General features: G+C 26.8%; 2 protein-coding genes across 3 annotated transcripts in view; one reads left to right on the top strand and one right to left on the bottom strand.

Moving 5' to 3' along the window:
• The window catches only part of agt (O-6-alkylguanine-DNA alkyltransferase), a 595,014-nt gene that overhangs the window by 460,796 nt on the left and 114,686 nt on the right, over nucleotides 1-19,532 (bottom strand). The window lies entirely within an intron of this gene.
• Nucleotides 937-17,557, top strand: LOC148238281 (fatty acyl-CoA reductase wat-like). 2 transcript variants are annotated; one of them, XM_088201569.1, is made up of 11 exons: nucleotides 937-1,126; nucleotides 11,317-11,454; nucleotides 11,524-11,762; nucleotides 13,153-13,278; nucleotides 13,339-13,594; nucleotides 13,762-13,855; nucleotides 13,930-14,037; nucleotides 15,503-15,766; nucleotides 15,888-16,064; nucleotides 17,206-17,286; nucleotides 17,355-17,557. In XM_088201569.1, the coding sequence occupies exons 2-11, from the start codon at nucleotides 11,319-11,321 to the stop codon at nucleotides 17,476-17,478; spliced, it is 1,605 nt and encodes a 534-aa protein (XP_088057695.1). In that variant the 5' UTR covers nucleotides 937-1,126; nucleotides 11,317-11,318; the 3' UTR covers nucleotides 17,479-17,557. The 2 variants fall into 2 exon arrangements, with proteins under 2 accessions (XP_088057695.1, XP_088057684.1); XM_088201558.1 differs by lacking the exon at nucleotides 937-1,126 and adding an exon at nucleotides 4,821-4,927.

Genomic DNA, 19,532 nt, shown 5'->3' on the forward strand with positions numbered 1-19,532 from the left:
ATTTTATATACAACTCCGCACAAAACAAACGTTGATACAGATCCGATCTTTATGTACATATATAAAATTTATTCCAAAGATTATTAGTTATTGTATATACAATAAATTCGATAAAAGTTCCATCAATTTTGCTGTATTAATTTAATCGCAACTGATTTGAAAAATTAAAATGACGTCCCTGATCATAAAGTGTGACCTATTGACACTCCTACTTTATACAATTTAAAGAGGTTAACGAATATGAAAGTAATTAATAATTAATTAAACAAATTTTTATTAAATAACATTTTACAGGCAATTAATTGATAAAATGTTTTTTAACAGAAAAACCCGAAAAAATCATACGTTTTTTATGAATTTTAAATTATATAAAAATAGTATTATTGTTGTTACCCATGTGTTATTAATAATTTAACGAGTTTTTTTAAAGAGTAAAAATTGTTAATGACCGGAATTTAGTTTATAGGCTTAATAAATTTACGTTCGGATTCCATGCTAATACACAGCTTCTTAACACTCGCTCTCGGCAGGCTATAATAGAACAGCAACACGGTTTTCGTTCGCGTCGTTCGCACGGTTATAGAGGCGGTGACAATATCCCTTGGTACTATAATATATGTAGGTCTTTTAAATAGCATTTGACAAAGTTTGTCAGAAATCCAATTCATTACCACTTATTCTAGTCATTGGACCGTTTCTTACCAGGCAAAGTATCATACTTTTATTAATTTTACTAGTTTGTTCAAGATATAATAAACCAAACTTTTGATTCGAAATCAGACATTCCATAGAAAATTGTCCTAGAAAAAATAATAGAAAATCATTTGAGATTTTCAAATTGTATTTTTTTAAATCTTCGCCCTAGATTCGGCCCTGGCCTATTAGCACATTCGCTTCGTGCGAAATCGTATAGGAAGTGTTCAAGAGATATCGTTCAGTCTGTCTGAGGCGCTTGCCTCATACAATAGGCAAATGGGCATTGCTTATGAATGAAGCATCACCTACCAAACCTAACGCTGAATTTGGTATATAAAATGAGTAAAAGTATAAAGTAGGCGCTATTTGCCGGCGGCGCTTGTGTTGGAACGGTGCTCCCCTACTTTGCGTCGTCTCGAGAATCTATCAGGTATTTTAAACATTTTCTACCCCATTTTGATTCATTTTGTTTACATCGACTGCCAGGATGCACCGAACGAAGTATAGTCCACTTCGCCAAGAGTAGCGATCACTGTTGACATTTTCCGACTAGATTTGTGTACACAATAAATGCAATCGAGATATACAATGTTTGCTTTATAATTTAATTTTTGTCTCTTCAACTAGTTTTTGCTGACGACTTGACTTTAGAGGTTTTCTAGGAAATCGGTCAATTGCGCACATTGTTTTTTGTTTTGACGCTAATATGTTTATGGTTCTAAAATGTAATATATTATATGTATTCGAAGCCTTATATTTTTTAGCAATAAATCATCTTCTACATAATACATTTAAAAATATGCTTGTGCAAAAAATATAAATTTTTGGTTCAGTGATATTCTAAAATGAATTTATAAACAATATATAAGTATTGCAAATATTATATATTAGGCGTTAAAAACATTTTTTATCGCCATAAGTCAATGAACTTATTTTTTATAAAACCGTTTTATCATTCCAATAAAATGACGCGGCTTATTTAGCTGCGCAGCGCGAAATTTTTGAGTATTTTGCACTTAATCTGCATTCACACAAAAATTTATTGTGTTTGGCCGTGAAGCTATTTTTTAATATATTACAAATCAATTTTTGTACTCAATAATCTTTAATTACAGGAAGCGCAAATTTTTTAAATATTTTCACAAAAACTGCTGTTTTATTTCATGAAAATCTCGAGGCCATTTTTTTAGAATTACTTTTGCTTCTTCTGAGCTGAAAATATCACATTCCAAAAAAAACATCAAAAAATCATTGAGGTAGTATTTTAATATTTATTCAAAATAATATTATTTCTGGCATATTTTTTCTAGATCTAGTTTAATATTTACGTTATTTAAATTGTTAGTTAAACACAAAAATTCTTAAAAAGTAGCAGTGTTATATGAAAATATTATTCAGAAGTTTATATTTAACATCCAATTTCCGGAAACAAAGAGGGGAAAAGGATTTAAAATTAATTCAGTTACATATTAATATTTTAAATAATGCTTTAAAAGCATAAATTTGTTCTTTAATAGCTCCAGTTTCCTAAGTTTTTTTGTCGGATTTCTTTACTTAAATCAAAGAGTCAACTATATATAATTTTTATTTAACTATATAATCAGACTATATTAAATTATTAATATTACTATTATTAGTAAAAATGCCGCAAAACGATCATTTTTAAGTAAAAAATGTTAAAAATTAATTTAATGTTCTTTACTATTTTTTAAAATAAGAATATATTATACTTATTAAAGAAATAAGATTGCTTATAAAATTATTATTACAATAAAAAATAACAACAAGTAAATGTTTTTGGATAATTTTAAAGTAATTTGTTTCTAATTACAAGATATTAAAGAAATGTTTTATAAAACATAAATTATAATATATTTGTATACTAAAATTCCATAAGTTTAAAAAATAGCATATTACCTTTTTTATTAAAAGTTACTGACTGTTTATGACAAAGAATCTGACCATTTGTATATATTAATTTTAGTTAAACAGTCAGTAGCTTATTATATTAAATAAATAATCAGTTGTTTAAGACATAGTAATTATATGAAATAGTAAGTAATTATTAGATTGTTATTTTAATACTTTCAGTTTTTAAAAAAATTATAAAATATTTGTAAATGGAGTTTTAATGAACATTTTTTTTAAATTTACTAACCGTTTATGGCAAAGTAACTAATCATTCTTGTTTATTAACTGATAATATTTATTAAAAATGTCTTTTTTGTATATATTTATTAATATTGTGTTGGTGCATTTATCGAATAATATTTATAAAAATAATATTATTTATTAAAAAAATTATCGATTTACACAAACGAGGAAAAATTTCCGCATTATTTATTTAAAATATGAATAAAATATATTTTTTATTGGATTAGCTATAAAAAATGTAACAAACATTAAAATTAGATCAAACCTTTCAAATAAATATTCGTAAAAATTATAAATGTATTGAAACAAAAGATCTTTATTGGATATAAAAATTTACGGACTACTTATGAAAAAGAATCTGACCATTTTTTTTAACTGACAGGTAATTTTGTTTGATTTTGTCAGTAGTTTTAATAATTGCTTAATTGTTTAACGCTCAGTTAATATTATAAGGCTTGTTTCCGTTAATAAGTAATCTTCTGTTCTTGATTAAACTATATAATATGTGTATATTGAGCTTAACCATATTTAAAAAAAAATTAAATTAGAGCTATTTTTTTATTGATAAATAATTCAAGTAAGCGGTCAGTAGTTTTAAAAAATAGTCAGTAATTAATATTGATTATTTTTATATAATTTATTTTATTTGTTTTAGTATTATCATTATGACCAATTAATTAACCAATTTGAAAAAAATACCAACCGCATATGAAAAATTAACTGAACATTCTTAATTATTAACTGATTAGTTATTTTGTTTACTTTTGCTTAGTAATTAATGAAAGTTGTCAATAGCTTTAATAAAACTAAAAACACGCTTAATTATTCGAATAAATTTATATAAAAAAATAGTTCTGATTGTCGCCAAGACCAATTAATTGCAATAATCAGAGCTTTACTGACTAATTTGAAAAATGAACTAACCATTTTTAATTATCAACTGATTAATAATTTAGTTTTTGATTAACAATTAATAGAAACGGTCTGTAGCTTCAATAAAATATCAGTAAACTATTTTTATTTATATTAAATGTTACGTTTTTAAATAAATTATAATTATTATTATTCGAATATTTTTATTAAAAAATAAATTAGTTTTAATATTATTAATTTGAAAAAATCTAAAACTATATCCAACAATAGTTTAATCAAACAGTGAAGCAAAGAATAGAATACTGCTTAATAAATCAGAAAATCAAGCTGTGCAGCGTAAAATATTATTTTTTTATTCTACGCGTAATTTTCTACTCACAAACGAATGTTATATATATTTTATTTATTTATTTAAAAACATAATAATGGTTGGGCTTATAGTATAAAAAATAATAAATATTAGTTTTAAAATTTTAAATAAATAAAAAAATATTATTTATTTAAGAAAATGATCGAAGTAAGTCAGATATTTTATTTTTAAGGAAGATTCTAATTTAATTTACTGTAAATTAAACAGCGGAGATTTTTTTCAATTTTTTCATATTTAAAATAAAGCAAATAAGCAATCTGTAGAGATAAAAATATAATTTTTTTCACTGACAAACGAGGCTTTTTTATATTTAATAAATAAATCTGTAATATTTATTTATAAAATAAGAATAAAATGCAATAACTGTTAAATAGTAAAAATATTTTTTAAAATGTCAAACCTTTCGAGTAAATAAAAAAGTAGTATTTCTTTAAAAAGTGCATAATAAATATGCTTATATTGCCAGATTCAATAATAAGTCATTTTTATAGCTCGACTTGAATTAATAATAGTATTTTTTATGATAAAATCTGGAACACAGTATCTTTACACAGATTACTTTGTATGACACTGGTGTAAAATACTTATTAAAAATATCTTATAGTATATAAAAATATATATAAAGTTTTAAATAATAAATGCGCTCTTCTTTTTATCGAAAGTGAATATGTATACTTATTAAAAAAAAGAACAAAACCGTCACAACTGTTTTTACTTTCACGCAGTTGGAGAAGCATGACTTAGAAGTATTTTAGAGCAGTATTATTGTGGCGTTCGTCGCTAGCAAACGTATCAAGTTCAACCCTTCTCAGAATCGAGCTAAAATGGATAAAGGTATATTTTAACTTTAATTGAAAAAAGTAAATTTAATAAGATTATTAAAAAAAATAATACCTGTCTTGATATAATGAAATTTAATAAAAAAAAATATTTAATTAGGCATTGGGTAAAAAATGACCTTGAACTTATTAATCTTACACATTGTTTAAAAATTTAGTATTACTTTTTTCTTTACAATTATTCCCACAATGTATGTAAATATATTAAAATATTACTTTTCAATACTTTTATTCAGTAAATAAAATTTATTTATTTATTAAATCTATATAATACACATTTATAATTGATTTAAGCTAATGAGTCGAGATTGTTACGTTGAATACTTTAACTACGCAACTACTACAAATATATTTATAATAATCGATTCTGAATAATCGTTTTTTGTAAATAATATATTCATTTAAATGTATATATTTTATAAATAGTATACATATTCTCAGTTGACATATAAGTGCGAAATGCTTGCGCAAATTAGAAACGTATTTTGTTTGTTTATGCAAAACCGTAAATGTAATTTAGACGTAATCGTTAATGACTTATTTTATGGTGTTTACTTTATCGTCAATGGTTTACAAGTACTATAAATAGACAGCTCTATTCAACACATTTCAACAGCAGCTATTAAGGTTGAAGATTCATAGGGAAAAAACGCAGCATGGTTTTCATCTCATATTCAACCTGGATAGCTACTTTATAAATCGATCATTAGAGCATAGCGTCACACGACAGAAAAATATAATGAGACAATCGGTCAGCAAAAAAATGAAATGTTTTCGTATTTGCGTAATACTATTTTTCTTTTTGGATGTTGGAATTCGGCACTTGATAAATGCTCTTTGTACGCGTGAATATATTATTGGGTAATTTTGCAAATTTTATAATATAAGACAAGTATACGAGAAATTACGTACTTTAACTATATACGAAAAGCCATAAGTCATACGTCAATTTATGATTTTAGAGGTCTATTTTTTTGCCATTTTTTTGTATGCATACTTAAAGAGTATACCCAGTAGTTGCACAGATAAAAAACCATAGGCTTTATAATTAAAATCTGATTAGATATATGAATAGATATGGAAACCGAATATAAAATAAAAATAGAACAACGAACTAAGATTTGTTCCAATAAATTATAGTTTCGATCAAAACAATAATTATTTTGACTATATAATTTATGAAAATTATGATAATTATAAACATAACGATCGATCGAATGGTAGAATTTCAATAAACAATCTTCTACTTTCTTCGTTCACTATAAGATATTACAAATTGTAATTTCTTTTTACAGTCGATGAACCGCAAACGTACATTAGTGTTTATTTTTATGTTGGACAGAAATCGGTCTATTAAAAAAGTTGATAAAAAAATCGAGCACGAAATTTGATCGATTATTGAAATATAGAGTGAGTAAGTTTTTTATCATATTTTTTATCTTGATAGCGATAAATATTTAACAAGATCGTATTAACTTTGTCATATAAATTATGAAATGTAATTAAGCCTTTTTAGCTTAATCTCAAACTTTTTTTTTGCTAAAAATCTAATTTTTCACATACAGCCAATTTTATTTTTTAAAAATTAAAACTGAAAAATATTTGCTAAAGTATATTTTTTGATAATATATATATGTATATAAAAAAACTAAACATAATATAAATACCATATAAATAAGGATATTGCATAAATGTAAAAAAAAAACAGTTGCAAAAAATAAATTTTAATCTTAGTTATATGAAACTGACTATAAAATTATTTTTAAATGAAATATTAAGAGTTTAAAATTAAATTTAAATTTTTTAAATATTAATAGCATAATAAATTTTGCAGATTTTTCTGCAAATAAAATTGATTACATCTAAAAAAGATATGTATAATATATTGAATTTTACTCATATTAAAAGTAATCGTAAAAATAAAAAAAAAACGATTACAACAAAAATCTTCAAATTGAATCAAAATTTATAAACAATCATATAAATTCAATTAAAATATTTAATATGTATTTTATCAAAGCATAATACATATTACATAATAAAATAAATCTTTAGCTAAAAAAAACCTGATGGACAAATTTTTTTTCCAAATAAATCAGGTTATGGAATTGTCATGTCAAAAAATGTTCAATCTCAGTGTTTCATTAACCTACAAAAATATAAAAAAACAACTATAGAAAAAAAATAAGGTAAAACGTATTACATATTAATTTAATAATACAGATGTATTTGAAAATTATTTTTATGTATATTGTTAATGCAAAATTAATATTGCAATTTTTTAAAAATTAAATCAAATTATATAAATTAAGTTTTTAGATAATTTCGTAAAATTTAAATGTAAAATCGACTACAACAAATAAAACACATACATACACAAAAAATGTTGCAATGCAAAAAATCATATTTAAAAGCCTAAAAATATGTTTAAAACAAATTGAAACATAATAAGAGTTTAACTATTGTAAAATCAATAATAAAGATGCAATTAAAAATAAATTTATGTCATCGACAAAAATCACAATAATTTAATGAATCATGCTATTTGATCATTATGTCACAAATAATATTTATTGGTACATCAGTATTGGAAAAATGTAAATTCATAAAATATATATAGTAAAAAGTGGAAATGCTGAAATATTTTAACACAATTTTTTTATTTATGAAAATCATGATTATAATATAACTGTCAAATTTAGCAAAATCAATTAAAAATTGGATTTTTATATAATAAGGCAAAATAAATTTAACATTTGTTTTACAAATAAAATGATATAAAAAAACGCATATAATTTACTATACAAATCAGATTAATGCGTCTTTACGGTTGATAATTGCGTAATCAAGTTTATTCTCAATGTTACACTTAGTCGCAGAAATGTAAAACGATTCAAGCAAAATATGCAAATACATTACGATTTTAATGATAAAAATTTCACTTTTACTTAATTAAAAATTCATAATTATAACGTAGACTCTGATAGTTATCTATAAATGATATAAAACTACGCTACGTATCATAACCTATTATGATAAATTATAAAATTGTAATTATAAACGATTCTTTTGTTTAAGAATTGAAAAATATTTTTTTCTTACCGAAAAATTATATTTTATTGGAATAAAAGAATGATTTAATCGAAATCAATTAAATTTTTAAAATTTAAATAGATTTGTTTTATCTATACTGCAAAAATTTAATCTTGCTTGTAATATTTGTATAGACATCCATATGATTACAATAGTGGACCAAATGCGTCCGTACGTTACGCATATTACATCACGACTTTCCACTCGAAGGTGCGGTGGAAATAATTGGGTAAAAAAGCCTTCTATGTAAATAATAGTTAACTTACGTAACGGTATGTATTTGTATACTGTCCAGTTTTTAGAACTTGTATGGATACGGATGAAGGCAGATGTTTTATTGGGTTCGTCGCTACCCCGCGCGTTCCTATCTAAATACGCGTCGAAATCTCTCATCTCTGACTTGGCGATTTCAACACTTTCCACCTTCCAAATAAAATAATAATCAATAACATTTTTATAAAACAGTGCATATATTGTAATAAAATTAAAAGACTCTCAAAGTTTCAAGTATGTCAAAGTCAAAAAAATACTTTTTTAAAACCATCTTTAAAAAAATTAAAACATTTTTTTAAATTTAAATAATAAATTCAATTTCTATAAGAATATTTTATTACATTCTTATTTAAGAAATCAGTAATTCTTCTACAAATAACAAATGATATGTATATTAATTTTGAATTGCCAGTTATATTTAAAAGATTGATTGATACTATTAGTATATTAATAATTTTAACTAATTCCTGACTATATTGCTTCAAAAATGCATTATTGCTTTTTTAATTTATTTTTTATTCACAATAATGGTTCAATCGTTGTTTATATTGCATTTAAATTAAGGATTGCAAATTTTTCTATTGCAGATATTTTTATAATACACTATTTCTAACTGAAATTATTTTATATATTTCTACTATCTTTCAAAACCTATTATTTTTTTTCACAACCACAAATCTTATTAGAGTAATATAATTCATTCACATATTCATATTGTGATAATTAATCTTCAGTGTCACTATTATAACTATATATTCTATATTTAACTAAAAAAATTACAGTATATTTTTCTGAAAGTTTTTTTAAAAAACTGTACAATTTTTCTGTAAATTAATAAATTACTCTTTCTCGAAAATAATTTTTAATTATAACATAAGAGAAAAAATAAGGCTGTGAATTCGTAAGAAAATCTATCAAATTTAACATTTTTTTTCCTAGAGATAATATAATTAACACGTATATACAATCGTGATAAAAGATAATAACAATGATTCTCAAACTATTTCTAAATAAATACGAATTAAAACCATTAAACAAATTTAAATAAGCATTTGAAGTTAAGACATCTTTGATTATAAAATTAGCAATAGATTAAAATATAAAATAATAAACTGCAACGTGTGCTTCTTTGCAAAAACATTATAAATACTTAAAATGAAGAATTTATGGGCTATAAATGAATATAACCTTACAACAATGTAAGATAAACATAAATTTAGATAAATTTAATTTCTCAATAAGTCTTAACAAATGTTTAAGTAATTTATTTTTATATTATATAACAATATTTTTCAAAAGAATAAACGGTTAATAATATTTTTTAATTTATTATTGCTGAGTAAATAAATCTTCACGCCTGCACCACCTCGCGGTTAAAACTAAGTATAATATATAAAGACTTAACATGTAGTTGAAAATAACACATCTGTTTTACTGCACTTTTGGGTTCGGAGTAGGAGCTCTGCTTATTCCAAGTCGGAAGAAAAGTGTTAGATTTATTTTATGCTCATTTTATGAATAAAGTTAAATACGGTAGTACTTTGTCATAAGGGAAGTCTTACGTCTCTTGAGTCTATTGCCAATGATTAAGGGTGGAACCAGACTCTTTATTATTCTCTAATACACATCTAGAGCCGTATGCGTAATCTACGTAACGGTAGATTCAAAATCGATAAAAAACTTTACACTTATTTAGAATTGATACAGTTAATAGATGTCTCAGATACGTGTTTCTTTCTAATTAATATAATATCTTATTCGATTATATATATATTTGCATCAAATTGGCAAACGTCGTAATCTTAAAGATTGTATATATGCATTGCATTATTTTGCATTTGACACTGATCTTTGCTTTGTTTAAACAGTACGGTATTTATTTAATAGTTAATGGATGTCCACTCAGATACGTAACGTATTGTCTACGTCATCACAACAACTTGTTTTTCGCAGATCACAAATGAATCAATTAATTTTATGAGACTCTTTTAAAAAGTCCTCCGCGACTAATTTTATCACTACAATTACGGTTGCCCCAACAGTTAGTTACAATTATCAGGGTTTTGGTACCGATTTACACCGTCTTCCATCGCATTTAGCATCGACCTTTCAAGACTTTACTCTGTTTGTAATGTCCATAATATAAAAAAACTCGTGTTCTTTTAGAAATCTAAGACACACAAATGAATTAGTTTTATAAAAATCTTTTAGCAGGTATTTTTATTTAGACGCAACAATTATGGATGGTCGCGACATTAAAAAATATATATTTTTATAAACAAAATTTAAGTTTAAACGCATTTAAGTTCTACACCAGCTACCAAAGCTGTAGAGAGTGTTAAAAAAGTTTATAGTTAATATTCATTGATATGGGAAAAATTATATTTAAAGAAGTCAAAAATATTTAATATATACATACATATGTATATTATAATAATATAAAAATTATGATATGTTCTACACAAAATCTTGTAATCTACTCTTTGATGGAATTTTTATCTTGAAAATTTTGCTTGTCTTATAATGAGCGACTGTTCTTTCGTTCCTTTTTGTATTATATAACAAAACATCAATGTTAAAAATTGAAATATTGATAATATCGTCAAATTAATTAGCACAATAATAACCTTGAGGTTTCTTTATGATATTTATAATTATTAATAAAGTATCCATTAATAAAATTTGCATAAAAATATCACTGATTCATTCGTAACAATATAAAACACCTACGCGTTGAAAATTGTGTACGGAACATATTATTGCAAAATGTAGCAAATGAGCAATGTCAATATTTCGTCTACTGTGCACTTTTCACCGTTGTGCAATACAGTTGCTAATCATATTTAAAAGAAAACAAAGATGACGTCAATAAATTTAACGCGAAAACGATGAACAATCGATTAAAAATTAGATCAGTTCCTTCAGAGGTGTCTCACGGGATTGACCTTCTTTGAAACACCGTAGGAACGTTTGTTCTTAACTTTTTTTTTACGTATCTATACATAGTACATATTTCAGAAATGGAGCAAATCATAGAGCAACTCAAAACTCCATTACATCTCCTAACGCCTCGGAAAGTGACAGAGACTCCGATTCAGAAGTTTTACTCTGGACAGAACGTGCTTATCACAGGAGTCACCGGATTTCTAGGAAAATGTAAGTATTATTTACTCTAAATGTATGTTTTAATGAATGGGGTCTTTAACTAAGTATCGTTATTTATAGGTCTTTTAGAAAAATTGCTATTTTCATGTCCAGACATCGGAAATATTTACGTTCTCATGAGAGAAAAACGAGGAAAGGACTCGGGATCTAGATTAGACACTCTTCTAGATTCTCAATTATTTATTCGATTGAAAAACGAGCTGCCACGATACAAAGAGAAGATTAAAATTATCTCAGGCGATTGCACTCAAGAGGGATGCGGAATATCTACTCAAGACAAAGCCGAACTTCTCAGAGAGGTAAACCTATATATGATTTTTTAACAAGGCCCAGTTGCCATTGAGTTTCCAAAAATGTCAAGGTTTTTCAGAAGTATTTTCCCCGTAGGCAAAAATAACCATTCTTTGCCATTAAAATGTTGAGCAATACAAAGTACAAGCTTTTTGGTAAAAATATGTGTTTGCGGAAAGTGTTGTAAAAATCACTTGAATTCGACACACGATGAGGTCACGATGTGCTTGTATAGAATCAATAAATCACGGGAAAACTTGTCATTTATTATTCAAAAGATCATTATGAATTTATAAACGCTATATGTGGTAATTTAAATGTGTAAAAATTTAAAACGTGTAATATTTATTTATAATTGCAGTCAAACAGAAATCATTCAACAATAATCCATTAACTATTTATTTTACTTATACATATAAACAGTTTAAAATGTAATCGTACGATTTGCTAAATAAGTATTGTATATGCTCACTCACTATCGTCACTTAACACGCGAGCGAGCGAAAGGGAAAGTATCTCGCCGTACGCGCCTGCTGACGGAAGTATATTCATGTTTATGCTTATATAACCTCAATAATTGAGCAAACTATAACGCGCCTTTCAATCCTTGATCATTTGATCAATGTCAATGATTCATATTATCTTAATAAATAACGATTATTTGGCACGCGTCTATTTAACAATTGATCAAAATCAATAAAAAAAAATAATTCGTTTGCGCCGAATTACTTCGTATTTGGCACCGATCTTTTAATGGTTTTGTTCATAAAGGTGGTTTAAAACTGTTAATGAACGTTTGTTTACATACGTGTTACTTCATAATAAATGTAAATATGTATTTTGTTTTTTTTAGTTTTAGAAAAAAAAAAAGTCAATGAAATCCATTGTTTTGACATTAAAACACTTTTAAAAAATTATTTTATAAGCTTACAACAGACTAGATAAAACCAAATCTTCCATGAGACTGTAATGATTGGCTAATACGCTGGATTTGTTTATGAGTTCAGTCCTGAACTCAACACCTATGGAGCTCACGCAAAACCAACACAATCAAATTTTTCACAATCAGGATTTAATTATATATATTTTATAAGCACGTATCTATGTGTATAGTAATCAACAATCAATCTTAACAAATGAGTAGTGAATAAAAAAAAAAATTTTTTAGTTAATGTTTAAAAAATATATTATACAATATCTAAACTCCTTATAAGTAATGTAGAGTTTTTTTCCATTGACTCTTTGTTACATTACTATAAAGAACTTATGAATACACGCTCTTTGTTATATAAATTAGTATTATATTCAAACACAGACTAATTTTTACTGTGTACTTGAAAATATTATCTATTTAACACAAAATAAAAAGCATATATATATATTATAAACATCTTTCAGATTAACGTACTTTTCCATGTGGCAGCAACTGTCAGATTCGACGAGCCTCTAAATATAGCGTTAAGCATCAACCTCAGAGCGACACAAGATTTGGTCGAGATGAGCAAAGAGATGAGCAATCTCAAGGTATTATTAATGATCTAAAATATATTTTTAGCAGTATTACTTTTCAATCTTACGTTATAGGCATTCGTTCACGTATCAACTGCATACTGCCACTGCTACAGTCCAAATCTGGGCGAACACTTCTACGAGACTCCGATGGATCCGATGAAACTGCTCAAGTTCGTCGAAACGGCTGATCCTGAGATAATAGATGCTATTGCACCAAAGTTAATAGGGAAATGGCCCAATACATATAGTTTCTCTAAAGGGTTGACTGAAGATTATTTGAGGCAAGGAGGAGTCGGACTACCCATGGGAATCTTCAGACCATCCATAAGTACATAACCGCAAGACGCATCCTTGTCGTACACCCTTTAAGAAAAGATTTGTAATCAATAAAGCACAGTATAGTTCAGACTATGCAGTTTCAAGTTATCTTCTTGTCTTGGGGTTTTCATTATTATGATATTTTATAGAGTTTTAAAAATGCCGTTGTCTTTATAGTTATCTCTGCGTATCAAGAACCACTGCCTAATTGGGCAGACAATTGGTACGGCGTCAATGGGTATGTAACAGCGTGTGGAAGTGGACTTTTAAGGTAATATAATATATATATATAATACTGATTCTAAGGATTTTTTATGATGCGTTGGTTCGTTTTGTGTTTTATAGAGCAACAAGAGTGACAAGAAACGGAGAGGCTAACTTAGTTCCAGTCGATATGTGCACAAACGGTATGATTGCTTCAGCGTGGGACATACACAACAGATTCAAAGATGTGTAAGTTATTTTATTGGTTTAGAGATCTTAAAAAATATAATCACATTGATATTGTACTCCAAATCTGAAGAATGAAAGCAACCTAAACTAGGTTACTGATGAGCAAAAGTAAAATTTAAAAAGACTGGTGGTTAATACTTACGTGTAAATATTCATTATGTCTGATTAACTTACTTAAATGATATAGGTTTACCCCATTGTAAAGCATTGGGCTTACGCCTGTCAGATTACAATAAAGTATTTTTTTTAAATACGATATTCAAAAACAAGATATTAAAATAATAAAAAAATGATTAAATTCCTAATTAAGTGAATAGGATACTTTTAAAAATTAACTTTTTGTACTTTGTGACTTTATAACTATAATATAGAACTCATATAAAATTTGTAAAATATGTTATATTACATCATAATCAATAATAAAAATGTTATTAACCATAAGTTTTAAGTATTTAGCCAAAGAAAAATGATTAAAAAACTTAGCAAAGATACAGTGTGCCATTATATATCACTAGACTTAATTTTATTAAAAATCATTTGTACATTATATCACATTCTAGTTCTATCAATTATAAAATTGTAATAAAACATAAGTTTTAAACGTTTTGTCAAAAGAAAAAAAATTAAAATACGAAAAAGTTTGCCAGAATTTTGGAGAAAAATAACAACGTGAAATTGTATGATAATTATATTATAATATAGATCTCAAAACTTAGTTGTAATGAAATATATTACATTATTTTTTAACATAGACAATTATTTTCTTAAAAAAACATGAAAACTTTAAAAATAAAATTTATAACTAAAAAAGTAAGTCAAGGTAAACTGTCAAACATTAATTCAGTTATTTTATCCTTGTTACAAAAAAATGCAAAATCTCAAAAAAGTGCTATTTATAAAGTTTCAATATTCTTACATAAAAAAATCTTACCACCTAATGAAAACATTTTTTTATTTTTTTTAATACGAATTCATATCTAATTTCTTTCTTGCAGCTTCTGTCGTTCACAGAATCGTTATCCTGATGTTTTTAAACAAAAAAAAATACTAAACCTTTTTAATAATAGTATGAAATTCATATTGCTTGCACATTCACAGGTTAAGCCCGTTAATTGCTAGATGTTATAATCAATTCTCGGTCAGTATTTATAATAAATGGTTCAGGCTAGTACTTATAATAAATGGTCAGTATCGGATTCAAAGCTATTATATAAATCAGGTTTGTTTAACCTTGGCCATTCAAATGAAAGCAACATACCCCTTCTCAGAATAAAGTACTAATATTATTAATAATTAACACATATCAATATGAAGGCTGTTATTGTTTATACACATAGTTTAGGTCTCAAGTTATGTCATGTTAACATATAAGACAACTTGAGAGTAAGTTCCGAATGTAAATTCATTTATACTCCTAATTTGATTACAAGTGTATACTATATACAACTTATTATTTTTGTTTCAGAACTGCAAATCCCGCAACGAAACTGACATCTAAAGACATTCGCATCTACAACTTCGTTCTCTCAGAAAACCCCATAAGATGGGTCGAGTTTTATCTTTACGCCGTCAGGGGTGGAGAGCAAACGCCACCGATAAAAGCTTTGTGGTACAGATGTCTATCCATGAGCAGTAATAAATATATGCACGCAGTCAACAAATTCTTCCTGCATTACATTCCGGCCATTGTCTTTGACACAGTTGCCATATGCTCGGGACAGAAACCCCAGTAAGCTATACATATAACTAATAACACGTAAATATATGTAAAACTCCGCTCCAGCCACATCAATCCGCCATATAAATGCATTGAATTTGCTACGGTACTTCTAAATTATGTAATATTTCAGGATATTCAGCATGTACGCTAGGATACACAAGATGGAACATGTTACGGAATATTTTACCAATCGCCAATGGACTTTTTCTAACCAAAATACACAAAAGTTGATTGGTAAAATGACTGAAGAGGACAAACAACTGTTTGAGTGCGACGTAAAGAAGGTCAACTGGCAAAAGTTTTTGATGTAAGTACGGAAAGAATATATTTTGTAATCCTCATTATCACATACCATTGACAAATACAGAATATTTTGATTCAGAGTTGGCTTTAAGAAAGTAGTTGTCTAGATCATTTTTTTTCTTTAGTCTGTTTTCATTTCTTGTAAAATAAATTGCCTTTTCTCTTTTACTTACGAGACTGCGCTCCACTGACAGTTATTTCTGAATCAAGAGTAGTATTGCTTACAACCAATTCATCTATCGGTTGATAACTCGAAATATATCGAAAAATGACTATGTATCACTAATTAACACATATTAAGCGCATTTGTTTAGCTTCTCCCTTGAAGAAAAATCATCAGATTTTTTTTTCTTTTTCATGTGACCTTAACCCCCTTGGAAAAGCCGTCTTATCAATGCACAAAAGATCTATATAACATTTGAGATTTTACTTCTATGTAGCATACGTTGGCTCGCTACCTCATCTGCGCAATACACCTGTTTATATACAGTAATCTACATAATGTTTGCGGCATTTTTTAAAATAAGTTTTACTAATGAATACTGTTTGGTTGAAATTCCTGACTAAAGAGAGTGACTAAGTACGGCTTAACAATATTATCACTAGCTTCGAAATCGGTCAAATTGGCAACGTCGTCATTTTGTGGAACGCTTTATCTGGTGACACTGCGTTTGGTACCATTTCGTTGGAGATATACACCAACCCTCGCCTTTGTTCAAGTCAGGTCCATGGTTTTTATGCAAGTGCTTTGAAACTGTTTTTTCTAGCCGTCTTTTGCTACTACTTTACCTGCAGCAATTATGGATGATCCCGACATATCGAGTTTTGTTCATAATTTAATTTTATTAATATATAGCAATAATTTATAAAAATTACGTTAAAACCATCTACTGACTGGTGTTAAATCTTGAATCTTTGATCAAACGCTTCGAGGTAATACAAATATTTAGATGGTATTTCGCTTTATTTTTTTCAAAAGCCTTGTTATGGTTAAATATTATACGTTTCAAATAGTTTGACTAAGATTGCACTAAGCTATGGTTTCTTCATTCTTAAAAATACTATGTAAACATGGATTAAATTAAAAAATGTTGTAATGAATAATATTTTATTGATGTTATTATATATAAATTTGTATATTGCAGGTGTTACTTCTTGGGCATCCGGAGGTACCTGTTGAAAGACGACGATTCGACAATACCTGCCGCACAGAAGCGTTACTCAAAGTAAGCATGTCGTGTCTTATATTGTACTGTACATTACAATTGTAAATACGTCACTTTTACACCGACAGGCTGTACATGCTGCACACGTTTTTAAAATTGATCGTTTACGTCGTGATGCTGAGAGGCGCTTACAGAGCCGGAAAGTTCATCAACGACAGAATCAAGTTCTCCAAGCTGTGCGTGCGCAATTGAACTCATACGCGTTGATAATTATTTATTTATTGTGAATATTTTATATAAAATAAACTTCATTATTACATACTTAAAAAAACGCACGTTTCGTTTGCAAGGTAAAGACAACGTATATATGTTATAAAAGTAAAAAGAACGAATGAAAAAAAAGTAAGTTATATTAAAAAGCAATATAAATATGTTCGGATATACGTTTGTATATATATCCTTATGATTTACATATGTAAAATAATACATAGCAAAACATTTACGTACATGCATATATATGTACGTGGACATTGTACGTATATATATATACACATTTGACAATAACCGATGTTTGTTTAGAAGTAGACGTCTGAAACTACAGTAGTAATAATATAATACATGATAAAATTATAATAAAAAAAAAAAAAACATAAACATGATTTATAAATTAACAATTAAAGCCACTATAAAGAAATTGTTAAACGTTTTCCACGATAAAACATACAATTTAAAATAAAAAAATTATAGAGTGCCTGAATTTATATGGTTACATATTAACGATTGAATTATATATATATATATAATGTAATATAACGTCAACGTGGTATTGTACGTAATTTTCCATTTTTTATTTAATCATAATTAAATTTATAATATTTTATAATTTATTGAAGTCGTAATAAGCGAAAACAACACATACGAGTAAGATCTACGCAAGATTCGATTAAACATCCGTCCGCACATTTAAATCGGTGGCTTTAAGCTACACTTTTGATTTTTTTTGACACAATAAAAATCGATACATCGTTTAAACTAATTAATAAAAATTATTAATTTTAATGACTAGATTGTTTTTTAAATCTCCATGTGTCGCCCCCCATCCGAGACAAACCCGCACGTAAACCGAAAACCCATTTTACACCTAAATACAATGACATTAAGCATGTGATTCACGTCTCGTCCGGAAACGACTCTTCGCTTTTATAAGTTTCATATAAATCAATCCTCTGATATGTATAACGCACAAAACAAACTTTATAAGCTACTTATTATTACACAATATTACTGTTCGCGACGAGACTGTCGAAAAATTGCATTCAGAACCGATCACGTCACACTTTGAACAGAAAAGATGTATTAAGTTACTGCACGAGTCATAATCGGGATAAAAACGACTCGTGAGACTACTTTAGAAACACATTGTGTAAGTGTACAAATTAAATAATCTCAGATATTAATTGTGAGCGCAGAAATACGACTATAAAGTTACTCCCATAAAAGCTATTCAGTCTTAACTTAAAAAAAATATATTCAATTACACTGTACAACAATTTTGCACTTTTCATTGACACAAAGATTAAACGAATCACTTTAAATAGAAAATTCAGCTGTATCATATGATTTCCCTTACAAGGTTTTAAAGTCGATTTTTTAAGAAAACTAATACAACGGCTTATGCTACTTCGGAGAAAATTGACGAATTCGACGTCACATTGGATCAAGAATCGGATTCGTTGTTTATAATGTAATACATCAATATTTAGAAATAATATTTTAATTGACGGTTCATAATTTGCATGAAAAATCGACTGATAATACACAATCAAACACAACAGCTTAAGCTACATTGGCGAAAATGATCATATTCGATGTATTGATTGAATAAAAAAATCAGATATATTTTTTTATAACGTAAAACATCGTAGATAATAGTCTGAAAAGACTCAAGAAGCAAAGGATTAAAGCCAATTATTTAAAATAGCTTGATATACGAGAGAAACTTTAAAAAACAATTTGCAATCTTAAATATTGATGTATTTTTATTAACAGTTCAAAACTTACATGAAAAATCAACTCTATTGACAAATGAATAACAATACTTAACCCTTTGATTGCCAAAATTTGATACAACGACTTATGCTACTTGGGCTAAAATTGCCGGATTTTAATTAAAAATGATTAAAAATAAAATCGACAATATCACCTTCAGGAAAAAATTTAATCTTACAGCTGAAGCTAGCGTGAAATTTTGCATATAACTCGAATTACTGCATCTTTGTGGCAAAAATCTTGCTGTACAGTGTTAC

This window comes from Plectrocnemia conspersa, unplaced genomic scaffold, assembly GCF_051122295.1.
Source record: "Plectrocnemia conspersa isolate PC_06_02 unplaced genomic scaffold, ASM5112229v1 ptg000001l, whole genome shotgun sequence".
Classification (NCBI taxonomy): Eukaryota; Metazoa; Arthropoda; class Insecta; order Trichoptera; family Polycentropodidae; genus Plectrocnemia; species Plectrocnemia conspersa.

Bases quoted from the DNA above. Each gene is read 5' to 3' on its own strand.
- LOC148238281 (XM_088201558.1), top strand. The intron at 13,279-13,338 runs GTATTATTAATG...CTTACGTTATAG, and splicing joins AAGAGATGAGCAATCTCAAG to GCATTCGTTCACGTATCAAC. The intron at 13,595-13,761 runs GTACATAACCGC...TTGTCTTTATAG, and splicing joins AATCTTCAGACCATCCATAA to TTATCTCTGCGTATCAAGAA.